This window comes from Helicoverpa armigera, chromosome 16, assembly GCF_030705265.1.
Source record: "Helicoverpa armigera isolate CAAS_96S chromosome 16, ASM3070526v1, whole genome shotgun sequence".
Taxonomy (NCBI): Eukaryota; Metazoa; Arthropoda; class Insecta; order Lepidoptera; family Noctuidae; genus Helicoverpa; species Helicoverpa armigera.
In genome coordinates this window covers 3,203,392-3,229,654 of record NC_087135.1, presented here as the reverse complement: position 1 = coordinate 3,229,654, position 26,263 = coordinate 3,203,392, and the positions used below count along the sequence as shown (strand labels likewise).

The following is a 26,263-nucleotide window of genomic DNA, read 5'->3' as shown; positions in this document are numbered from 1 at the left end:
AAACATGTTTTACACATTTCTGAATCATTTATTATACTTTGATTGTACTACAAAATAATAGGAAGTTCTCTACAGTTACAATTATATTATATATTACATAAATAATAAAACAATTACAGCAGTCCTCACTCGAGTGTAGCAACCTCACAATATTCATGTAGCAACACTATTGTTTAGGTAGTTGTATAAAAACAAAAATAAACTATGGGGCTGTGTGTGATAATGGTTATAACATGACTTAAATCTAACTGAAATACTGCTCATTTATTAATAACATTACAATTATAAATAACATTTTAAGCATAAAAAATCTGTAAAATAATCCAAAATTATAAGAAAACAATCAGAATTTCCCACAAATCAATAATTATACCAAACTCGCAAATTGAAATGCACTACAATTTCTGTGTTACGCTATAGGTATGAATGTATTCTAAATTATATGCTATAAGATTGTTGCATCTAATATTTAAGTCACATCAGTGACGATTTAAAGTAAACGTATACAAAAATTTAATATTAGGCAATATCACAACTAAACTGCCTGTTCAGTACCAGGCAAATAAATACAGTAAATAAACATCACTTAAATAATCCCACAGTGATGTGCACAAGACACAGTAAATATTTTTATTTGCAAATAAACACAGTTATACTGCACTATGATTTTATGTCAGTACACAGATTTAGATAAACTAACAATTGCTAAGGCCCAAACGAAAAGTGATTCACGTAAAATTTCAAAGTAACAGCATGTATTGTGTTCTGGTAATACATAAATATTTTGGGAGCACATCTAAGAGTATAGTTTTTTGTAAACTATAAAACAAAGATTATGGAATATAATAGTCATTGTGTATTTGGAATTATGCTTTTAACTACCAATTACGAGTTGCAAGACGAAAATATATTCATTTGCAAATCCTTATTCGAGAATAAATTTTGGAGTTGTTATAAACCTCCACCTACAAGTCACTTGTCATTCATGTTAGTAGAATTTGTATCAACTTAAATTACACTATCATAAGGGAATTTCTTTAGAACAGATCTGTTTAAAATCAGATGTGCTACAAATAGCAAAATATGTGATAACTTCACCAAAATAACTTTTCTCTAATCTTAAAATTAAACATCAATGTTACTATTGATTTATGTGCTAAGTTGATAATAATTGTGTTCCATTTTAAAGTAATTATAGAATCAAAAATATTGATTATACTATACACAAACCAATGAATAACATTAAAGTTTAGATTGGTGTTGCAGTAACTATATGTAGAGTATATATTATCACTATATTGTTACATAGTGGGTGCTTGACACAGATTAGCAAACAAATGGAATGCACAGTACAAATGCCGACTTCGTTCTGTGTCGTCTCACACTTTCGAACCACTTTGGGTGAGCTACTAACTGTTACAAAAATGTATATTAGCACTCCATTTGATCACTACTCCTATTTGTGTAAGATCATACAGTTCCATGTGCACTCTCGCGGCCACTACTATGTTAGACACACAGAAGTTTTTCTAACTACCAACATATAACTTATCACTAATTTCCTGTACTGAGAGATATAGTTAAAATTTATCAAGCTGACACCTGAAGCATCCTACGACAGGAGCACATACAAACACATTCTGTATATTATTTTCGACAACACTTGGATAGTTACAAAATATACACAATATGAATATTAGCTACCACATACTGTACTAAAGTCTGGCGCCTTTTGGTAGGATACAGGTTGAATAGTTGTAACCAGTGTTGCCAGGCTCCTATAATTACTTGATTTAAAGATTTGTCATGTTTATTACTTTTTATTATTGATTTTTTTATTAATGAACAAGCATCAGGAACATAGTTTCCAGTAGCTTCCCTAGGATGCTTCGTTTGTTCGATAGTCCCTACGTCATCCTCACACATAGTGTCAGAAAGTAGAATATTAACTCCCGCAAGCACAAGTGTCACATTTCAAGTCTGAGCACAACTATCATTACGAAGCTTAAAATATGACCAAACTTGTGCGCCGTATCATTTATTAAACTACGCCTTAGGCTTCCGCTGTTGTTGGTGTTAACGAAACAAAGTGAAGTTACATTGATATGTGGACGCCACAATTATTCGTTAGGAAATTATATGGAGATTACACGGCTAAAATCTAAATGGTCTGAACTACAAATAAAATACTGAGATTCTTGATATGTAGCATTAAGAGCGCAAGCCTCAAGGCGAAAAGCTACATATATGGAGTTCTAACACTCCAAAATATCAGTGTATTTTGGCCAGATGATACCCTGAGTGCAGAGCGCGTAGACTCGCGAGTCGCGGCGACTACACTCACTCCATATAGCAGTGTAGCACCTATTATCGTTCACTGTACACATCGGTCCACATTGCACTTCTCTCACTACCTGTTGGAAATAAAGGCTAATGTTAAGCAATAATTATTTCTTTATTAAGGATACCATAATTATGTTAGTATGATAATGAACAAGGGATATTCTTTACTAATAAAATAGTTATAAATTGATTTTCTTCATTTGCAGATTTCATGCAAAAACCAAACAGTTTCGTCACGGTAGTTGGTATGTTGTCTGTATAGTATTTTGGGCTTCAAAAACGATTTGTCTGAAAATTTGTGAGGAACTAGGTTAGGCCCGGAAGAAGTATAAAGGATATTTTTTAACCCCATCCATGTATGGAAAGCACTTCTCTCGGGGCGCGGATGAAACCGTGGACAGAAGCTAGTATAGTTACCAGTCTAGTCGGAGTCTAGATTAACGACGTCCTGCGCCTGAGCAGGCGGATGTCGCGGCGCGAGCGGCGGGCGGCCGCGCGGGCGACCGGCCCCCGCGCCGGGCCCGCCGAGCATGATCTCGCGCGCTCGCTGCTGCTGCAGCGCCATGGCCACGGGGTCGCGGGACCCGAGCCCGCCCGCGTAGAACTTCGCGCCCATTTGCTGCATCAGATATAGGGTATCAGGTGACTAGCGCTTGACGCACTTTTTGCTAATGGTTACAATGTTATGTTAGTATTTTTTGATAGTTTAATATTATGTTGTTAGTGGTTAATTTTGGATTGTAAACACGCATTAGCAAAATGAGCGTCAAGCGCTAGTCATCTCAACATTTTATTTACATAATAAGGAGGAAAAAAATATAATTTAATGGCATGAGAATCATCATCTGCCCAATCTTTTCCCAACTAAATAGGGTTCGGCTTCCAGTGTAACTCGATGCGTGCCTATCAGACCTCCTTAGCCCAATAATTGGGACAATACAATGCGCTATGAAAACATTGGACACTCACGTTTTGTTGCATGAGTTGTTGCAAGCGCATCTGTTGTTGTTGCTGCTGCTGGCGCTGCCACGGCGGCTCGTACTGCAGCCCGCTGGTACCTCCCATTCCGCCTGCTGCTACAATATCGACAATTTATTTTATTTATTCACTTTGTAATCAAAATTGTAACCTTTTAGGCCCAAGTCCACTGACAACATAAAAGTCAGTTCCCTAAAACAACTGTTTAATTTGAATGTTGACTGTCCATTTTCAAAGTAAACAGCTGTTTTACATATAGTATTGTTTTTCTTTCAGCAGAAGTTATTTATAATTGTAATGTATATTAGTAAAAAAAATGCATTTCCAACTAAGTAAGTAAAGTAGGACTAATAGGAGATTCTCAAATATTATTCGTCTTTGAGAATAACTTACCTGGATTCATAACACCGGGGTTCATCATACCAGAATTCATCATTCCCGGTTGAGTGTATTTGTATATCTCACTCATTTTCTGCATCAGCTAGAACACGAAAACATACCACATTATCAAGGAGTCTTAATTAAGTATTAAAATAATATGCGTCACTACAAAATAATGAAAATGACATGCTTTGAACATAAAATAGACATCTATTGGCGTTGGGTAGGCGTATAAACATAAGGGATAGAAATATGTATATCGACAAACTTACGCCAAAGTCATATCCACCGAACATCTAAACAGATAAATGTATAAACGTGAATAAGTGCATATTTACTTTGTAGGCTAATTTGTATAGGTAGTTCAAATTAACATATTACTTGATGATCGAGACGCCAATCAAATATTTGAGTTCGGTTTTATGTAGTTGTGAAATAAAATTATGAGTGGTGATGCAAAATCATGATGGAGTAAAATGAAAGGAGAACATAATTCATAACGTGTCCAATTTCACAAATGAGATGGTGGGGTATTCACAGATACCAGTATCAGATAATTATACACAAGCCCACTTATAATTGATTCCAATTCATCCATTTACACATGTGAAAGGGTTGCTTGTAATAAAAAAAGATCGCATAAGCAGTACTTTCACAATTCTTCCTTATAAATTGGGTGTGTGAATACAAGGAGTCTCACAGTATTTATGTGCCAAAAAAATACATTGTGGCCAATGAATACAGGCTACAAAGACAGTCACTTGGACAGAAAATAATTGTTATTTTTTTACTACAATTCCATATTATTCCCCAGTACACCATGTACTCAGCCATGAACCTTATAGGGTACACAGGCAATAGATTGTACTGAAAGAAATAGTTAAAAAAGTCATATTTATGCATATCCTCACCCCCGGATTAGAGTTGTATATGAGCGGCAGCATGTCTCGGATCTGGTTGTCGTTGATGTTGGGCATGTCCTTGCGCAGCATCGCCGCCAGCGCCGCGTACGCTAACTGCTGCTGCTGTTGAGCTAGCAGCCCGGGGACTGGAAATGTAAGTGTGTTTAGTAACAGTGGCACATTTGTTTAGGAAAAAGAAAGTGGAAAAAAATCTTATGACAGATGAAATTGTTTGCATATCACAATAATTATGAACAACCCATATTAAGCGTTTAATTAAAAAGAAAATGTAATAAAAATACACAACATTACAACGGAATGAAGAATGATGCAGCATTCTGTGCTATTTAACTTTTGTGTAAGTCTCAAAAGTGATTAAACTGCATATCGAAAACAACACCTAACTTTAGTACAAAATTATCATGACTTTGGAGTACACACATCTTCAGCTTGTTAGATTGTTTTATATCTTAGTCTACAGAACCAATTTGCAAAATTATTTCACTGTTGGGAAGCTAGACTATCCCGAGTAACATATTCTATATATTATTTGTATATATTTTGTTGGTATGAAACTCAGTATAATAATAGTAGGACAATCCCTCACCCATGCCGTTGTGCATGGGCCAGGCGGCGGGGAAGGGCGCGGGCGGCGGGCGGTTCTTCTCGTTCTCGAAGTCCTCCCACGCCGCCTTGCGCTCCTCCTCGCTCAGCGTCTCCTCCTCCTTGTTCTCCAGCAGCGAGTCGTGCTCGTGGTACTTGTAGATCTGGGGAACATGATTTGATTTCATCGCACGTAAAAGCAAGCAACTTTTTAAATATAAATATTTTTGAAGGTACATCTAAATTAAGGCTAAACAGTTAGCTTAGCTCCACAATCCACACGTGAAGTGTTTTAAAATTAGTGCTGTAGCTAAATTCCACCATAAATATTTTAAAAAATTGCTAAAAATAGATTTTAACTAATCAGGCTGCAATTCTCGTAGGGAATCCTACTTATGGTATAAATGTAAATCTTTGTGGCTTTGGATTTATTTATAGGTACATATTTCAATGTTAATTTTCAATCATGCTTTGACGACCGAATATATAATGGTTTTTTGACACATATTCTTATTGCCAAAAAAAGACAAGTTACTTTCTATCCGGTGACGGGAAGTAAATCCCTCGGGACGCATGCGCCAGATTTTTATAATTTCAACATACCTGTGCCTCATGCTCCTTCAGCATCTCGGCAAACAGTCGGTCTTTAGGCAGCGTGGGCAGCGGCCGCGGCTCGTCAGGCTTAGCGTCAAACTTGTACAGCTCTGCGAGATCGTTCTCTGCGTAGTGCCGGTCTATTTGTTGCTCGTCTATAACGCGTTTGGATATCGCCTGCTTTGTTACTTGACGCTCGTAGATTTTCTCTTCCATTGTGCCCTGGGTAAAGCATGAAGTTTTATAATTAAATTGTTGCCATTACTTGACTTCGCAAAAAGGAGGATCTTGTAATTTGTTCGCTGATTAGGTACTCAAAGACGCCTGGACAGTTTAGCAAAATTATTTTTTTGTTTGACAGGGTATACCTCCCAGGTGGTCTCATCCCATAGTCATTAGGTCAGGATCTGATGATGGAAACCCTAAGAAATCTAGGGCTAATAGATACAGTTTTTGTTAAAGTAACTGCTAACTGTGGAAATTCACAGTAAAATGTTGTTTGAAGAAAAAACCTGTTATGTTGTCAGAACATAGTACATAAGGGAGTATGTAGGGGTAATAGTAAATCTATGTACTCACCATAGCCAAAAACCGGTAAACATAGCAAGGTTTCTTCTGTCCAAAGCGGTAGACCCTGAATATACTCTGCACATCATGCGAGGGGTTCCACGACACGTCGAATATAACGACGCGGTTGGCGGCCACCAAGTTGATGCCCAGACCACCGGCACGTGTTGATATTAGGAATAATCTGAAGTGAGAACATTTTACATTTATAGGTAAAATTGCATTAGTTGAGCATTCACTTGGATCTCTTTTGACTGTGTAAAAAGTACCTAAGTAGGTAAATAAGTATACATATATGGCTGATAAAAAGGTGAAGGGAAATATCTTGAGGAAACCTGGCCTATAAAGTCTGAAATCAACTCCCCGCATTGGGCAAGCGTGGTGATTAACGCTTACGGCTCAATCCTTCTCGGTGTGAGAGTAGGCCTGTGCCCAGCAGTGGGACGATAAAAAAGGCTACAACAACAACAGGTAAGTAAGTATTTGAATCTTGTTTCACTATGTAAGGTGAATTGAAATAAAAAGTTTAGTCTGGCTTATATGTATATGAAATTGAATGGCTTTTAAACCAACTTAATAAATAGGGAATTTTCTTGCTGACTTCTATATTTTTATTACAAGCACTACTTTCTCAATGCTTTTAGTCTTATTAAAATTCACGCACGCACGTTTATGTCGGTCCTGCGCCTGATTTCTCTCCGGTCGTGTCGGATTGCCGTCCCATCGGGCTATGAGAGTGAAGGAATAGTGAGTGCACCTGTGTCCAAGCAAATGCTTGTGCACTATAATATGTCCTGCGCAGCTGGCTGATCTCCTTACATGAGAACAGCCGCTGTGGCCGAAATCGGCAGTGGACGCTATTATAATACACAAATTACTATAAAGATTTACCTAGCTCTTGGGTTATCCTCTTTGTTGAAGTTCTTACACCAAATAGATCTGTTCTCACAGGAAGTAGAGCCGTCCAGTCTGAAGTAATCCACGCCCGGTGACCAAGAACCTAAAAATACATATTAACAATACAGTCTGCAGCCTCCTTGACAATCAGACAATCAGACAAAGCAAGTAATTTATGTTATAAATAGCAGTCGCCTGCGACTTCGTCCGCGTACAATTTTTTTTAATCGTAAGCGGGCTAACTACAAATTTTAAGACCCTGACTTCAAAAACAGGACTTCCATGCGAACTATAAATTATGACTATGTATTTCCTCATGTACACTCTATATATTTCCTTAGGAACACTCTATGTACTCCCCTATATATTTCCTTATCTACACTATGTACCCCCGTATGCACACTCTATGTATTTCCTTATATACACTCTATGTACTCCCCTATGTATTTCCTTATGTACACTCTATGTATTTCCTTATGTACGCTCTATGAACTCCCGGATATGCGGATTGTTATTAAGTAGCTACAAATAGGTAGTAACTTTTTTCTTGATTCTGATCCAATTTATTGAAACGACGAGTGTGAGTATATCGCAACTCCTTACCGACATGTCCTCCTAGTTTCTCGTCGATGCGTCCCTCTTGCGTGGCCTCGTCCACTTTGCCCAGGAAATGTTCTATCAGGTCTAGTGAATACAGCGACTGGGAGAACACCAGCCTGCGAAACAAAATTATTAGTTTAATTGTAACGCGGACATTATTGAATTGTGGGGCCTTCAGCAGTTTTTTAAACCTTAATTTTGAATAAGAAACTTAGCTAGTTTTATGCCACAATAGCACAGTCCAATATCATATTGGAACACTGTTAAAACACTGCTTTTAAATTGGTCACCGTGTTTCCAGTTTCAAAATATTATAATTAGTTCATAGTAACATACATAGTTATTTAGTTACATCTGTGTTACAATTTCAACACATTTTTATGTAACTCTAAAGTGTCATTAATCGGGATCCCGCTTTTTACTGAACGAACGATCCAGTTTCAAGTGACAAAACCGAATTGCGCAAATCGACGGGAACAGCATTTTGCAGGAATGCGGTTTGCTCGTATGAACACTAGCATATCATATTTTTTGCGATGAAACGGGATCCTGCAAAAAACTGGACCTAAGTGTGAAAGGGCCGTAACAATGTAAGTTTCTTCCTAATACAAAGCTTAAAAATAATAAAATGTATACTCACAGTTTATCCCCAATAGCTTCACACTGCCTCAATATATCGAACAACAACACAAGTTTGTGTGAGTTCCGCATGTCATCCAACTCCTCATCGTCCACCAGTTTGATCCACCACTCCGTCGGGTTCTCGTTGCGAACTTCCACTACTTCAGATATGTCTTGGTCTTCTTCATCTACTTCAACTGGAGAAATAATGGCAAATTGTAATTATTTGTGGAATTACAGTAGATTAAACCTAGGTAGGTTTATTTATGCCAAAGCAAGAAAAAAATTAAGGCATCCGGTTCAAAGGCATAAAATAATAGAGAGCTTTTTTACTATGCGTAAATAAATGGCAAAAAATGCAATTAAGATTGTATTAACGTTAAACAAGTCTTGAGGGACTCCCTAAAAATAATTTAAGGCCGATTTTTCGATTGCCAGATAACTTATATCTTAAGAATGACGTTTTGGCAGATTTTTAAGGAAAATATGTCAAACTGCCATATTTATTCCGCAGATATATAGACGTAAACTGATGATTGAAAAATCGGCCCTAAATTGCACAATATTGTAAATTAATATTGAACTGAATTTCACAACCATTTTTAGGGACTACAATTTTATTCGCACAAAGGTTTAGGACTTCTAGCTTATTCCTACAGTAGAAGGATATTTACTAACTAAGCGTTAAAATGAATATTTGCTAAGTAAAACCAGCTGAAAACCAATAATAAGCAGCGCTTGGTGACATTACCGCTACCTGGATTGGCGCGCGTCCCGCGCCGCGTGCCCACTTTAGACTCCTTCGCTTTGCTCTTCTTGGCTGACTTCTTCTTCTTACTCTTCTTGCGGCTATCGTCGCTCATGTCTGATAGGTCATCAGAAGATTCTTCTGTTGAAGTCTCCTGAAAAAAGTTTGATAAATTAAAACTGTGGTAGATGGAAATGTCTTGACGGAATCCGAATAAATTATAGACTAAAAAGTTGAGTGTGTTTTTACATCGTAAACTTGAGATATTTAGGTCAGAATGCTACTTCGGCACAAAATAGTACCCAACTGATTACTACTTTGCCACGTAAAACAATTTATCACTATTAAACAGTTTGTTGGTTAGCACTATTTATGTGAACGAATAAGACAGACCCGCAAATATGATTTTGTGTATAAAGTTTTAGTTATTTAACTTACTTCTGGAGTAGAATCATCATCTATAAAATCAACTAAAGATCCTTCAGACTCCTCTTCTTCTCTCTCCCTCTAGAACGAGAAAAAAACAACATAAATTAAAATTCATAAGAACATTTTCAGTACAATTATTAACGAGGTAACTACACAACGTTTTCGAGGAATATATGTATTTTTACCTTCTTTTGCTGCATAATCTCGTATCGCTCAGAGTTGTATTTGAGCACGAGCGGGTGTGTCCATATCCTCTGCAGAGACTGGAAGTCGGGGAACAGGAAGCCTGACGACTTGCCCGGTAACGGTCTGCGTGATATAAGTTGAATATGAGAAATAAAATCTATTGGTTTTACAACTATGATATAAAAGTACATTAATACATTTTAAATTAAATCTATTGACTTGAAGAAAAGAAGGAAAGCAAATTAGCTTTTATGTTGGTTAGAACGCCTACATTTTCGAATCAAAGCAACTTTTCTCATCAGACAACATGATGCTTTAACATGTTTGCTGAAAATAAATAAGTACACAGTTAGTTAGGTATATTGAGACAAATACGTACCTTCTAGAATAGTTATCCAAATAATGCTGATAAAGTTTAATTTGAACTTCCGACAGAGTTATGAACAACACATATTCGTGCTTCGGAGGTAAGAAAGGCGCCAGCACCCCGTAATCCCTCCTCTGAAAAGAGATAAGATATTAAAACACGCTTATCTATACATAATAATATTATTATATTACTAAAGGCACCAAAACTATTGTACGGATTTGAATAATTCTGTGTTGAGAAGCTGCACTATTCCCTGATAACATAAGCTATATTGTATCTGGTCAGTTGCCACGGGATGCTAGCGAAGCCGCGGGAAACAGTAGTTAGATAATTTATATTTTTTTATACAGTGAACCTTCCTGCCTGTAATAGACATTTCTGTAGAATAGAACAAAACTTTTTCTGAAAATGATGACACCAGATAACATTCGTATTTTATCTACCAAATTATTTGTAGGCTCTGCTTCATATGATTACAAATAGGCAAAGATAAAAGTATTAGGAGTAGTTCCTTATACATGATATGTAACAATATTACGGTTTATAAAGCTTCATACCTGTACAGCTCCATCCAACATCTTATGCAGTACATGGGACCGTCTCTTCATGATCTTGATGTCATGCTCCGTGGAGTCGGTGTACTGGCCGTTAGTGATCGGGTTGACGAAGCGATTCAGATACTCGTTGTATTTACCCAGCAGGTTCGGCTTCACGAATGTCACCATGCAGTAGTCTGGTGACAATATAACACAAATTAATAGAATGTAGATGAACGAACCGCTGCTTATGTTTTAGAGCTATTTCAGACCAGCATTTATCTATGCAACAAAACATCTGAAATTCACTCCAATCAATAGTACATGTATAGTTACTTATATCATACTCGTCGTAGTAGTAGTGGTTTGCAAAAGACATACGTACATTCCCTTACAAAAGCGATAGTATGCATGCGTTTAATACCCTAGCCTGATACCGATCTTATACGGGTACAACTGCAGAAAACCACTCACAGATTATCATCATCTCCCAAGCCTTTTCCCAACTATGTTGGGGTCAGCTTCCAGTCTGACCGGATTCAGCTGAGTACCAGTGTTTTACAAGGAGCGGCTGCCTTGTTAAACCACTAACAGATTATAATTTTTATAAATTCCAAATATTTTAGCGCAATAAAACTTATTTTCTTTCTTTCTTTCTATATTATAAAAATATTTGCATCTAAAACTCACATTCTTTCAAGTTATTCTGTAGCGGTGTGCCGGTGAGTACGATGCGGCGTCGCGTCTTCACTCTGTTCATGGACTGCGATAGACTGGTCTTCTCGTTCTTCAGGAGATGCCCTTCATCGCAAACCACTAAATCTGGTCCTATATGCGAATAATACAATGTGTTTAGTGTCACATACTCAGAAAGGAGTTTTTAGGGTCGAGATTCTATTCGCTCTAGCCATTTTTCCAAAATGAACGCGAAAAACAAGTAACAACTAACTACAGTAAAAATATTTCATAAATTGTCCCATAGCAAAAAAAAAAAAGATATTCATATATGATGTAACATTAGTCGATTTTTTCCTGTTATTCTTAGATCTTTGCCATCCAAGACAAGAGAATTAGTTATTGTCTGTTTTGACAACACTTATGGTACGTTTTCAGTTTCTACAGTCGATTTGCCTAATGGGTAGCATTTCAAGGCTAGAGACAAGGTTTGGTTGGGTTTTGAACTTTTAAAAATTCTTATTATTAAGTGTGTAGGTACCTGGATCAACGAGACTCTCCTGGAAGCTCTTGAGCATCTTCTTCTTGAACTTGCGGTTGTTGTCTGCGGAGAGGTTGCGGAACATCTCGTAGCCGAGCACGCACACGCCGCCGCCCGACAGCCACTGCTGCAGCTGGAACGCTCGCTCCGAGTTCTGCTTGTATCTACAGGGATGTTCATGTTTAGTTATGTCTTTCTTTATTTATTTGTATAACATGCAGGTACAAGTGTGTCATGTTCAGTTCCAATACATTCTGCCTGTTGGCATACAAAATTAAAATTAAACTTGCTAATTTTAGACTAGGTAGGTATTGAGATAAATTACAGAATGAGATCACAAAAAGATAATTAAGTATAAAAATTAAGATCTTAAATAAGAATCTTAAATCGGTAACAGTGTCGTTTGGACCTTATTTCAACGTCATAAACCGACATTTTTTTAGACAAGTGTTCAACAGACGTTTAATGTTGTGTGGTAAGACAGTTACTGACTAAAACCCATCATGCTTATTCGTAGGTCTTTTATGTACCAGGGCCGCGGTAATTCTTTAACTTATACCGTCTTACCACAAAAACTTTTAAACGTCAGTTTATGCCTTGTCTAAAAAAATGTCAAATTATGACGTTGACATATGGTTCATTTTGCAGCCAAAATTTTATTAGACAAGTGTAAAACAGGGTTTAAAGTTTTTGTAGTAAGGCCCTGAATGTCTTACCTGGACAACTCATAGATATCGACTTCGAACTCGGAGTGTGCATGTTTGAGCCACATGCGGAACTCGTTGACCCAGTTGAGCACGGTGGACAGCGGACACACCACCAGCACTCGGTTCACGCCCGTCAGGCTGCCGTGGATCAGCAGGGTGTGGGTTAAGGATATTACCTGGGATATATTTATGTTATTTAAAAATTATATTCAACAAAAAGAAATTTTTCAGTTTTAGATGGGGGAAGATTAGAAAATTACTTCACTGATTTAAATGTGCAAAGGTGACCACCTCGTCATGACAAGTTTTTCCGTGTTTCGGAAAGCACGATAAACGGTAGATGCCGGCTATAATTTTTACATCTTTGGCAGTCAGTATGGGTAGTCAGAAGCCAGAAAGTCTAACAACCAGTCATGGAACTAGCTAAATCGGGTCAGAGTGGAAGCCGACCCCAACCCGGTTGGGCTAGGGGAAAAACGGCTGAAGGCTAGGCAGACATTGTACATAGATAGAATTTTATTGAAAGACTTATTTTTTATAGTACAATATACTTACTTGTAAAGTTTTACCGAGACCCATGCAGTGGGCAAGTATACACCCAGAGCCTTTGTCCTTCTTGATACGTTTGACGCTCTCAAAGCAAGCGTCCCACATGAATTTTATACCGTTCGCCTAAAAACATAAAAAAAACTTTATTCATATAAATGTTAGTAAACTTTTTGTCGCCACGGAACGTTGTCAGAGAGTTTTCGTAGAAACCAATTTTAGGTATGTGAATGTGGTATTTTATTGTGTAATTGTGTAAATAAATGTGAATCAAAGATTGAGATAAACTTTAGTAACAAGATAGGGGGACACAGATATTATCTGGTTTCAATACTGCGAGAAACAAAACCAGATATGTCATGTCAAGATGAGAAGTATAGTTTAAAGTAAATAAGCATTCTCTCTCAAGGAAAAACAATAACAGAAAAGTCAACACAGACAGGTGTTCGCATTAATAAAACATGCCATTTTATTAGCATTTACTGTTCCATATTTATCAAATTACTGTACTTTTACTGCGAAAATATTTATTCTTTTGGAAACAACCCTGACATTTGCAAACATTGTTTTACTAAGTAAAATATGTAGGTTGAAATTACTTACCTGATGTGGTTTCAGTTTTTTAACAAGTCCCCTATCGACCTCAATCAGAGGTTCTTTAGTTTCAGGATCGAAATCCAAGACCACCTTCTCCAGAACCACTTCATCTGGTTTGCCAGATTCGTCAAAGTCCAAGTTATTGTACTGTGAAAGATAAAGAAAAGTGAAATAAAGATATTTATCTCGATAGAGTATTCAGAGGCTTATACGGGATTTTTGCAGGGAGAACGTGGGGCCGAAAATAAAACGCTTTGAGATAACGTTAATGAAGGGGATTCATGATATCATTGCTAAAATAAAGTATTATCGACAAGCAATTCAAACTAACACGAGATAATCTTTCAATTGTAGATACTTCAGCTCTCGTCGAGGGGCTTGGACTCTCGAAATGAGCAACTGCGACTTCACGATAGTCAAAATGTATGAACTGAACAATAGACATGCGGAAACTCGATTCGTTAAATGGCTAACTTCAGATTAGCAACACTATATGAAAAGAAATGGAGAGAAAAAAGTTTCAATTGTTGAAGTACATATTTATGCTTACCAATTTCTGTCTTTCCGTAATACGAGCCATCCTTTCTTTTTCTTCACGCGCTGCCTTTTTAGTTGCCTCCTCCAATTGATTCTTACCCATGACCTGTAATGCAAAAAAATAATTAGGATTTTCCCAAGGAAAAAGTTACCCAATCCCTGGCATGGAACATGGTGGTTTTTAGTCAGTAAGAGACTGACACTCCCTTACGCTGCACTCACAGAGGGAGGGGTCATTTGGTGATAAAAATGATGAACAACCTCCAAATTGTGCATATATTCACAATATAAAACACACTACAGTTTTATTCTAGACTTATTTATTCTGTAATCTGTAAAAATGAATGAATGAAGTTTACCTTACGTATATTCTTCCTGCCATGTTTATTCCTTCCTTCATTTTCCGTGTCAGATCCAGATGCATCGCTGTCTTTCACTTGTTTTATACGACGACGTTTCTTTTTGCTGTGAACAAAGCAAGAATTATTTTGTCAATTTGAAGGGGTGGAACAAAATAAATTACAACATGATCTAGTAGTAAATTAGTTATTCCCCGTGGTTCTACCCGCTTCCCGAAGAAACTACTTCCCGCATCCGGAAAAAATAAAAACTATGTTATTTTTACAGGCCTTAGGCCGGCAATACACAGACCGCTTGAAGAAGACAGGGGCTACAGCTTCAAGCTGTCGACTGAATCAGTTGCAACTGCTCGAGCGGTTCGTGTATTGCCGGCCTTAGGCAATTTATACCATACATTTACATAAGTTCAGTTAGTACGGTAGACCGCACATCAGTGGTAACTGTCATGCACCCCAACTCAATAGTAATAAGTACGATTTTCCTATAAAATTGTTACCACTGACACTAACAAAGACGATTAGAAGCGGACCAATTCAAATTTCAAAAATCGAACATCATATTCCTTACCCTCCATCATTCCCTGACTCCACAGACCCATCGCTTTCCGATCCTTTCTTCTTCCGCTTGCGTTTAGCGGACTCGGAGCTCTCGTCTTCCGAGTCTTCAAAGTCGCTGACTCGGACATCCTCGTCAATTTGTTTACGATTCGAAGTCCCGCCTTCCGAGTCGGATGATATCGCGTTCTGTTTACGTTGCCGTTTTAATTGTACACTGTGAATTAAATTATATTTAATTTAATTGATAATAATTTGATGGTGTAAAAAATAAGTCTCAGCCAAGTTCCGACTGACCAAGTTATTAAAAGTAATGTAATATTATGTATGTATATGTAAAGGTCTCTTAAGCTCATTATAAGGGTAAATTTATTATTTCATTTTATACTATTACTAAACTTACTTTTCCTCTTCCGACTCTTCACCATTTTGGGTTTCCTGAAATATACAGATATTTAAACATACATTTCATTATAATTAAATATTGTAGAAAATATGAATAAAAAATATAGTAATACCTCATGTTCACTGGGTTCTTTATCAGGTGCGACTGAAGAGTCACTGTCACCAAGCAAGTCATCTTTAGCTAAGTGACTGATGCTATCTCCGTTGAGTCCTGGTATTGTTACTGCAGGCAAATCTGGAAGACGAAGTATATTTTGAATGAAATATATAACATTTAATTCATTTATTCAAGTATCCATGACTCATTTTGTTAGTAACAATTTTTACTTAATTAGTATGTTAGTAAATTACAAAACAAAGGATCCTAAACCTAAGATAACCGCCTGTATCAAATCACCAGTGCAGATCTATCACCGAAGTGGAAAGTCTGCAGCAGTGATTCATATACAGGCAGTCGAGTCTACTCGCTATACGGCGTACTAAGGTGTTGGTATATCTCAGCTTGAAACATTTTATTGTCTTTACCAAGAAATTAAATAATATATAAAAAGTTCTATGAAAACTGTCTTTATTAAGTTTCATGTATCTTGACGCTGCCCACCGATGTCCGATAATAGGTGACCAACACCACCGAAAAGTAAAACAGACTAACAGCAATAGTCCAAAGCACATGTCCTACAAAAAATCGGTCCGATTTATCTGTCCTACAAACAGTCGGAAGTGGGCGGGCAGCCTGAATCTCTTGAAATAGTACCTTCACCTTCGTTTAGGGTGAGTTGCGCCATTTCACTCTAACGATAATAACTATATTATCCAGTTGACAAATCACAGATGCGACCAATTTGCATCAGTTTGATTATATATAGTGGAATAGTTCAACCCACCCTTGAAATTCTTATAGATCTACTTTAGATAGTATAGATATAGGTAGATATTTCGTAATCACCTGTTGTTTTGATTATAGAGTACTTAAAGAGCACGCAGCAACAAATTTTGATTTCTGACACTAATACGCGAATATTAGACTACTTTTATGGACTTTATCGTTATTATATTAATATTATTTAATCCCGACGTTTCGGATCCTTTTACATCATCCGTGGTCACGGGCAGACTGTATAGGTGTCAGAAATCAAAATTAGTTGGTGCAAACAAGAGGTGATTACGTAGTTTAGCAACAAATTTTACTATAACATGTAGTATCTACCTTCTTCTAAGACATTATCATCTTCGGAAGCTTCAGAGCTGCTGGCAGCCTGCAGCAAGTCTTCACCCAGTACTGGCGTGGAATTAGATTTGTTGTTCTTCCTTGCAGAGCTCCGACTGCCAGTGTTGTTCGATGGGTCGCGCCGTCGATGTGGTTTATTTAAACTACTCAAGTCTGTTAGTCTACAAATGAGATTGTAATTTTAAGAGCTGAATATCTACACTTATATACTAATTTTGTTTTTGTTTGTACTCTATATAAGAGCTTCGAAACTACTGAACCGATTTGAAAAAATCATTCACTGTTGGAAAGCTACACTCTATTTTTATCCCCTTACGGGCAGTAATTCCTACGGGACGCAAGTGAAACCGCGGGAAAATGGCTAGTATCTCGTTATTACAACGAATATCGTATCCAATGATGGGTTTTTATTTGTCTCTGTTCTGGTGAGATCGGTTGTATAGTGTAGGATAGCAACAACAAAAAACCATTAACGCAGTCTCAAAATATCTATAGGTACACTAAAATGCCATATGTATGTGCCGTATATGAAGAATTACAGGCTGGTTAAGTTTGGAATTTCAGATTTTAGTTGCTGTGTATGGGCTTTTATTATTGCTGACTGTACATTACTTTCATGTTTTGAAAGCATGCAAATCTCATATTTCAAGGGTACTCAAATATCGCTTGGTTATCCATTTCATGAATGGACGTAGGCGTGTAGGTTTCTTTATTTTTTTTTAACTACCTGTAGGTATACCTATCTATTACGAAAGTAGAGGCTAAGTAGCTATCATAAGGGCAAGCTACCCCACAGGTTCGCAAGCTTATTTCACGCAAGCCTGAACACAGTTCACAGGCTGTCTTTGTGTGTGTGATTTATTATAAACCATAATTCAATGTAAATGCAGTTTTTAACAGGCGGACTTTCTCGGATGTTAGATTTTTTTTCATCCCATAATTTTTTGCCAAATCTGTGGTCAATGTTGCCCAGCCTTTTTAGTAAAATGACTCTTAGGTTTTGACTAAGCGCCGTTATCAATATTCTATCTGTGATTTTGCTTACTTGGTATACCACCAATGACTGTTTCGGATGGCACGTTAAACTGTAGGTCCCGGCTGTCATTGAACATCCTTGACAGTCGTAACGGGTAGTCGGAAGCCAGTAAGTCTGTCACCAGTCTAATCAAGGGGTATTGGGTTGCCCGGGTAACTGCGTTGAGGGGGTCAGATAGGGCAGTCGCTCCTTGTAAAGCACTGGTACTCAGCTACATCCGGTTAGACTGGAAGCTGACCCCAACATAGTTAGGACAATAGCTCGGAGGATGATGATTTTGCTTACTTGGTAGAATTTTGACATTAGCCCCATATATCTCAAGTAAAACCACAGATAGACACAATACTGGGAACGGCCATAAATGAACCACTAGCCAATGGTAATGCCAAATCGGATAACAATATGGTTGTACTCAGGTGCATACATGATGTAATTAGCCATGACTATTAATTGCATCACACTCCTATGCCATCATAAAATACCACTCAACCCCAATACTGAAATAAAATAGTAGACTTAATAATATAAATCTATTATTTTATTTCAGTAAAATGAGCTTTCTAACAAATTATACCAGTAATAAACAAAGTAGAAATACCAATCCATCAGTATTGAAAATGTGACAGTTTCTTTGCCACAGTGAAACTTTTTGAAATTGTTTATGGACATAGATAATATACTGAGTAGGATGATGAGAATAGGTTATCCTATTCTCATAGGACTCTCATATATAGATAGGCCACAACTACTTATGCAATTGAATATGCACTACCACCAAAGAGTAGTTAAGTGATTTCTGTATACCCATGATTTTCAGATAAAAACGTGCGTAACGGCAATACAGATGTGAATATTTAGTTTTGTAGGATCCAAAATAGTCCTGAATTTATCAGTTCTTTAAACCCTTTCTTTAACTGAATATTTACCCATCAATTTCTTTGTCCCTTGCATCTTGGTTGTCTGAATTCTGGCCGCTGCTCCCACTGGGTTTTGCTTTAGAGCGTACCATCTGTAATTAATTATTTTTACCATGTTTAATACCTTTGCTTTGTATTTAAAAGAAGCTATGGCAGAGCATGGAGAATAAACATGGTTAGATTTAAATTGTTAGTTTTACAAATTGTCATTTTTCATTGTAATTTAAGAATGTTTATACCTTGACTTTGCAACAAAATTAGGATAGTAACTAAAATGATCTGTCTGATTCCTGATCTGATTTGTGCGAAAAGAAAACTCCAATTATTTCTTTCAGCATTTAATTGCTAAAATGTCTATTAATGCACAATCATACAGAACGTATTTATCCTAAAACAGATATTGTTACACCAGTAGACATGAATGTTAACTCACTTAAAACTATAAATGCAATTGCTTGCTATCTATAACATTTCAAAAGGATAAAAATGGCAATACAGTGTACTTTTATTATGTTCTTATATTTTATAACTATGAATTAATATACTTATGTCCTAACCTTGCTAACTCTGGAATCTGAATGTTCATCAAGCTTGTCAGTACTGTTATCCTCTCCTGATGATCTGTCGCTTTTGCCTGTTTCCTTGGAGTTAGAATTTAGATCATCCTTGCCAGAAGAGGAGCTTGAAATACGCGATTTCCGTCTAACTTTATAATTGCGCTTTTTAGACGCTGCATCAAGATCCTGAGAATGCTCTTCGTCATCTGAACTTAATGAATGATTTAAGAGCGTCTTTTTAGCTTGCATACTTTTCAAGCCATGCTTTTTTTTGGTCCTACTTAATTTTCTCTTCTTCCTTTTTATCATTGTTGACTCTGAACCAGCATCAGACGAATCATGTAAAAGAGATGACTTTATTTTAGGAACTAGTGTTGATTCGTCTGGAGCATTAGAGTCAGAATGCTTGTCATCAGGTTTTGGATTAGTCTTGTCATCTTTATGATTGCCATCAGAATCTGAGTCATTCAGCAAAGAATTTTTGATTTTTTCAGGATCTTTTTCATTTTCTGTGGTAATTGTATCACTGGCTGTATTTTTAGTTACATGAGTGTTTTCATTGTTTTCTGGGTCGGATTCATTTAGAAGTGCATCTTTTATTGCTGCTGGATCTGTTAATTGCTCACAATTTGTTTGACTAGTTTTTTCACTATCTGTTTTACTATTTTGAGTAGCTTCATCTTTTAATTCAGAATCAGAATCGTTAAGAAGTGAGTTGATGACATTCCGCACCTCATTCGACATACTCTCATTGTCTTCAGATCCAGAATCAATGAGCAGAGCATTTTTAACCTCATTTATATTGTCCACTTTCTGCTCAGCTTCTTTATTATTTACTTTTGGTAACTCATAAATGGTTTTGCTACCTTGTATAATTTTTTGGAGTTTATGACAAAGCAAAAATTTTTCAGTAAAAGCAGGCAACTTATTTATATCTATAGTTAACTTCTTAGGTTTGAATAACTTGGCTTCTTTTCTTTTTTGTGTCCAAAATTCTTCATCTGAATCATTATTTACGTTTATATACTGTCTTAGGTCCTTTTGTTTGTTGTTATTCTTACTGGCACACATTCCCATTTTTTTGGCTAGTTGTGGTTTGCTGGTTCTCTGTTGCTTGCCATTTAATATACCAGCTACGTCAGGTTTAAGTAGCTTAGTTATATTTACACATCTTATTAAAGGTGTGGAATCATTTTCTCTATTATCTGTTCGTGTTGAATTATTATCAGAGTCTGCCTTACTCATAGAGTCACTATCATTTTCACAGTATTTACTTTTTTTAGTTTTAGGTTCTGTTACCATTTCCTCATTATCTTCATTAGCAGATTGTATTTTAGTTTGAGTGGAATCCTTCGGTTTATCTTTCACAGAGTTCTCACTGTCTGAGCTATCATCAACAATTTTGATCTTACTGAACTTCTTCCTCACAATGTTTGCTTCCTTTTCTTTTTCCTGTTTTTTATCACTACTTCGAGTGGCTTCTTTATCATCAACTTTAGCAACATTTGCAAAAGATTCAATTAGTTCTGATACTGAAGAATCTTCCTTACCTTGGGCACTTGCTGGTCTAGTTTTTGTTTGTGAATAAACTAATTTGATACTAGCTTGTTCATTCCTACTCTTCTCACTTTTGGAATTATCACCTTCATTTTCTACTGACTCTGCAGGAGTAGCATCTGCCGTGTCTTCATCTAGGGATATTTTCTGCATGTTAATAACAGTACTTTTTCTCCTAGACTTCTCATCCTTACTTGTTTTATTAGATTCACTTGCATCAGACAAAACAACTTCATTTATATCTTCTTGACTATCTTGAGACTTACTGTTAATATGATTTTTGCGAGGACTACATGTTGATAATCTCCTCTTTGAAGTTGTTTCTTGCTCTTCTTCAAACAGTTTTCGAGATTGTTTTTTTCTCTGTTGCTTGAGTTTACAATCGTAATATACAGGATATTTATCTTGCATAGAAACAGGCATTCTTTTGGCAAGTACTTTAACACTCCTAAAATGCTTCACTGGAACTTTCTTGGATATGCGCAATTTAAATGAGTCATGTTCAAAATAATAAAACTTATCATTGGTTTCATGATTTTTCACATCAATGTTTTTCCCGCCTTTACCGGTGTCCGCCTGAGATGCGTTCACTATAGACAGAACTTTTCGCACTCCGGTTTCAACATTCTCCAGCGATCTTTTAGACAATTCACATATAAGAAGCACTTTTTGGGCGGCTTTATGAACGGCATGCGCATTTCTTAACTTATTTTTACTAATTCTCTTTTCCTTCAGACTTTCGGATCGTGTTCGTAAATTAGTGCCGAGTTTGGATAAATATTCCATCGCCTCGCAAAGTACATCAGATACAGGCACCTCGGCCGCCATTTCAGTTTTCACAATGGAGTACGTATCTTAATCTTGTGTCTATATTAGTTACTATATTAATTACACAGAATGTTTATAAAAACCATTAATTAGGAATAAAATTCAATGACAACGACCGTCGACCAATAATGCAAAGAAATGTTGCGATTCGCAATTTCCAAAAACCAAATAAAAAAACCATAGACTAAAAAACGTTCCAATTCTGTAACTTTTTTTCTTTCGTTGGCTCAGTTACACAGCCCGCCTCTATTTTCAGTTTATAAACACAGATTTTCCTATTGGAGCATTTACAAATATTTTGCCAAAAACTTTCATTTTGAGATCACTATACTTAGCTGCTTATTATGTTGCATCTCAGAGATACTCTATCGATTGTAAAATACCCTAACATGAAATGGAACGTAGTGCTTCCTCATGACCTATTCAACTTGGTCGCGTTATAGTTGCTATACATAAATATAATATACAAAATAGCGGCAAATAGGTATATATATGAACTATAACTTATGCAGCGCTGTATGAATAATTATTCATAATCAGGTAACACATTCACATCAATTAAATAACAGAGTCACATTCATAAACTCGCTATTTCTCTAGTGTCACTAAGGTGAAACATAGGCTTTACAAAAAAAAATAGAGGTACCAATTTTTTGTACTCACCTTTCATGTAAATGGCTGAACTTGTGATTTACGGACACCTACAAAGTAATTAGACTTAACTATGATTGAAAAACATTATAACATGTTATATTATAGATTACACAGTAAAATTATACACATATTCCGCTTCGAACCCGAAAAATCGGCAATATAGGCAAGGTAGGTAAACTATCCAAAACAGTCGTGAAAAAGAACCATAGACACTAGAGGAGACGCAATGTACCACGGAAGTAAAGAGTGCCCGTGTAACGATCCATCCATCATCCACTTTTTTAGTTAATGAATAAATAATATTGCTTTTTTAGTGTTGCTGGCACCTACGTAATTCACATAGATATCCTTCGATATAAAGTTTACGTTTACAAAAAATTAATTATTTAATTACATTAAACCACAATGTTTTCGGTAGCAATAATCGACTAATCATTTTTTTGTAGCAGATTCTAAGCATATACACAATATTAAACCATTTATCGTTAATTTTGCAACAATCCAATTTCTAAACTTAAGCCTACCAGATTTAGTACAAAAAGATTGCTATGTTGGATTCTGATGCTTTTTCCTTGCGAAAAGTAGTAGCCTTTGGGTCATCGGAAGTATCAACCAGCCGATCTGCCACTTAGATATTGGTTTTTAAAGGGAACTAAGGAATAAAGTATTTGATCCCGGATCTACAGATCGAGGATTTCAATGGTTGCTTCTCACATCCATTTGTGTGTAACCGGATAAAGTCCGCAATACATGATGAGTGGTATCTGAAATTCAACACCTATCCAATACTCGAGTTTACTCGACAGGAATGAGAAGAGCAACGGGCAGCAGAGTGCACATAAACCTAAACTTTAGTTGTCAGCCCAATGTGGGCCTGCTAATTGAATATGTATAAGTATAATTAGCTCGATAATTTAATTTTATTTTCATCAGGATGTAGGACTAGAAAAGTGTCTGGTCTGGTGTATGCCAAATAATGGCATTCTAAATATGAATGGCTGTGACATTTTACGAAAAAAAAACAGCAACATTAACATTTTTGAAAAGTCAAAGTCAAAAATGTAAATGTCAATCGTATAGATTTTTTTTATTACTGTCGGTCGCTGTCGCTGCGGTTGTGTAATAAATAACAATGAATGCTGTGAGAAGGAATACCTTGAGAGCTTTAACTAGATTTTACAGCGAAGGTACTCAGAGCACTCCTCCACCACCCGCGCAAGCCAGTCAAACACCACCAGACGTTCCTGGGCTGAGCAGCAATGTAATTCATCCAGCGGCACAGCCAGTGGGCCCTGGCGTCGATCCTCAGAAGGCTGGAGCCTACAAAGTTCCTGAATACTTTCAGTACGATAACATGAGTTTCTTCGAAGCTGAAATAGAGATGTCCAGGTTTAGATGCCCTCAGCCATCTGCTCTCAAGAAGTAAACAGTTTTGTTCAATGGATTACTTTGTGTTTTAGTTCTGTTTAATAAATTATAGTAACCGTTAATATTCTTTTATTTCTGTGATAACCTTTTTGTTTAAGGGACACAACTTTCTTCAGGGTTCAAGATGTTTATGCACTATAATCATTGATTTCTTTACACATGATGTAAAGAATGCAACGATTTTCCCATTTACTATATTTTTTGTCATTTATGAACACAGCTAATGTCGTTTTGGTCAACGATACACATTCCATTTGGTGTATTTTGCAGTCCAGTGCAGATCCAGTAGTAGAAATCCCAAAAAAAATCCAACATAAGTAATGGATGTGTTAAGAGCAACAGAAAAAAATTCATCATCATCATCATCATCAGCCTATCGCAGTCCACTGCTGGACATAGGCCTCTCCAAGTGCACGCCACTGAGATCTATTTTCGGCTTATCAGAGAAAAAAAATATCATTTTTAAATTTGGTTTCACAGCTCTACAAATTAGGTTATATTTTTAAGAAATATGACTGTTTTGCATTAAGACAAAACAGGTATTATATGTAGAAGAAAACACAGCAATGATGTGAAGAAGCAGTCCTATGATTCTGTGAAAATATCGAGAATATCAGTCATATCTGTATACAAATCGAGAATATCCTCCCAATTTCTGTCACCACAGGGCTATCTGTCATACTTTACCGCCAAATTTTCAACCGGCGCCATTGCAGTCTTCATCATCAGCAAGAACCTTGGCTCATTGCTGTGTTTTCTTCTACATATAATACCTGTTTTGTCTTAATGCAAAACAGTCATATTATATGTCTTCGAAAACACAGCAATGATGTGAAGACCTGTTTGATATCTGCTGGTGATCAGAAATTATAAAACACAAGAATGCAATGTGAGAGTAATATAATTTACTAGGTACTTCCTTATAACAAACCTTCTTATCACTCTCTTTGAACCATCTTTAACTTTCAATATTTGCTGGGAAAATGTTAAGAACAAAATCCAACCACACTATTAGTTTAAAATATTTATATTTTTCTTACCAAGAAACTCAAATTAAACAATTCAATGTGAAAACAAAAAACATAACTTCCTTCTTAGGATTGATAAATAAAAATGCAGTTTAACTGCCACAAATTAACAAATAATTTTCAAACATAAACACTTCAGCTGTTCAGCCTTAATAATTGAGATCAAAATCAAATTATCATAAATAATCAAATATAATCACTATTAATCACATTGTTTTAAAATTATTATAAAGTAGACCAGGGACATCTTCACTGACAGGCTTATTTATATTTCTACAATAATATTTAGAAAAGGTTTCCACACACTTCCAGTTTCCTCTTTCTAATATCTCCTGTATAGGTCTATTGTCTAGCCATCCCCTGGAGGCCACTGCTGACCTTATGCTGCCTGGAGAGTAGCCATCTATCTGTGCCAATTTGAAGGCTGACCTCACCCATCCTGAGATCATGGTCTTAGAGGCAGGCTTTGTATCACCGGTGATTGATATAAAGGGAATTAACATTTGTAGTTTGATTGCGTCTAGTCTCTGAAATCTTGACTAACTTCTTAACGTTAGTGACTGGGCAAAGCTTAGAATCTTGGTGCTTCATGAGAAGCCAGCCTGATTGTCTATGAGAACTTGTGTCTGTTTTTGAGCCAAATTTTGGCCAGAATGTTACTGTGTCCTCAGTTTCAGCATATCCTTGATCACCAAGCTCCAAAAGTGTAAGATCATGCAACCTTCGGCCAGATGCAAGTAAAAGAATCAATGCAGTGTGTCTGCTTTGATAAAAAAGAGTGTCTGGAAATTCTGAAGACTTTAACCACTCATACAATATTTTAACATCCCATACTGGTAGCTTTGCTGGGCGTGGTTTAGCTAGACTCACTGCCTTTAAAACCTGCTGAACGAAAAATTTTTGGCCAAGTTCTCAACCCTAGGTGCACAGTAAGTTGAGACAGCAGACTTGTGCAACATTACCGTGCTGTATGCAAAACCTTTCTCTAAGTATAAATTAGCTAAAAATCTGGCTAGGTCCTTGCCCTCTGGGCACTTATTATCCACTCCATGGGATTCACACCAAAGTATCCATCTTTTTAAAGGTGCACTATACGTATTAATAGTGGAGGGGCGCCAGCTACTTCTCAACAATCTTTGTTCGTCCGTGCTCCAGTCCTTTACTTGATCTCCCCACCCCCAATTTTCCAAGCCTGAAGTACCAGCTTGTCCACTGACGGTGGAGGTAGTCCCGTCGTCCTGTCCAGCAGCACCTCCCTCAGGTTCTCTATGGGAAGTGGGGGTACTTGCGCGCGTGTCTTCAGGTCGGGAAACCAAAAGCACTGGGTCCACTGTGGCGCTATCACAAAGTATG

At 36.7% G+C, this 26,263-nt stretch overlaps 3 protein-coding genes across 11 annotated transcripts in view; 1 reads left to right on the top strand and 2 right to left on the bottom strand.

Moving 5' to 3' along the window:
- LOC110384575 (persulfide dioxygenase ETHE1, mitochondrial) overlaps nt 1-26,263 on the bottom strand; it is a 334,248-nt gene that overhangs the window by 123,573 nt on the left and 184,412 nt on the right. The gene's annotated exons all lie outside the window — the stretch shown is intronic.
- On the bottom strand, nt 8-22,683 carry LOC110384590 (transcriptional regulator ATRX homolog). Of its 9 annotated transcripts, none has more exons than XM_021345945.3 (30): nt 22,464-22,683; nt 18,868-18,950; nt 16,885-17,066; nt 15,791-15,912; nt 15,676-15,710; nt 15,286-15,489; nt 14,718-14,823; nt 14,372-14,464; nt 13,828-13,968; nt 13,234-13,350; nt 12,688-12,854; nt 11,972-12,135; nt 11,446-11,583; nt 10,777-10,952; nt 10,229-10,350; nt 9,849-9,972; nt 9,673-9,741; nt 9,238-9,388; nt 8,506-8,683; nt 7,869-7,981; nt 7,260-7,368; nt 6,381-6,552; nt 5,811-6,023; nt 5,212-5,371; nt 4,614-4,750; nt 3,975-3,998; nt 3,715-3,802; nt 3,313-3,419; nt 2,761-2,962; nt 8-2,414 (listed from the first exon to the last, which is right to left on the bottom strand). In XM_021345945.3, the coding sequence occupies exons 2-29, from the start codon at nt 18,948-18,950 to the stop codon at nt 2,765-2,767; spliced, it is 3,693 nt and encodes a 1,230-aa protein (XP_021201620.3). In that variant the 5' UTR covers nt 22,464-22,683; the 3' UTR covers nt 8-2,414; nt 2,761-2,764. The 9 variants fall into 9 exon arrangements, with proteins under 9 accessions (XP_021201620.3, XP_021201616.3, XP_049700526.2 ...); XM_021345941.3 differs by lacking the exon at nt 22,464-22,683 and adding an exon at nt 19,416-21,985; XM_049844569.2 differs by lacking the exon at nt 22,464-22,683 and adding an exon at nt 19,416-21,985 and having other exon boundaries at nt 2,761-2,947.
- LOC110384569 (uncharacterized) lies at nt 23,587-23,880 on the top strand. Its single transcript, XM_021345886.3, has one exon. The coding sequence runs from the start codon at nt 23,587-23,589 to the stop codon at nt 23,878-23,880; it is 294 nt and encodes a 97-aa protein (XP_021201561.2).

Bases quoted from the DNA above. Each gene is read 5' to 3' on its own strand.
- LOC110384590 (XM_021345941.3), bottom strand. From the start codon at position 21,800: ATGGCGGCCGAGGTGCCTGTATCTGATGTACTTTGCGAGGCGATGGAA. The intron at 10,351-10,776 runs GTATGAAGCTTT...ATCTCTTTTCAG, and splicing joins TGTTGGATGGAGCTGTACAG to AGGAGGGATTACGGGGTGCT. The intron at 7,369-7,868 runs GTAAGGAGTTGC...ATGTATTTTTAG, and splicing joins GAAACTAGGAGGACATGTCG to GTTCTTGGTCACCGGGCGTG.
- LOC110384569 (XM_021345886.3), top strand. From the start codon at position 23,587: ATGAATGCTGTGAGAAGGAATACCTTGAGAGCTTTAACTAGATTTTAC.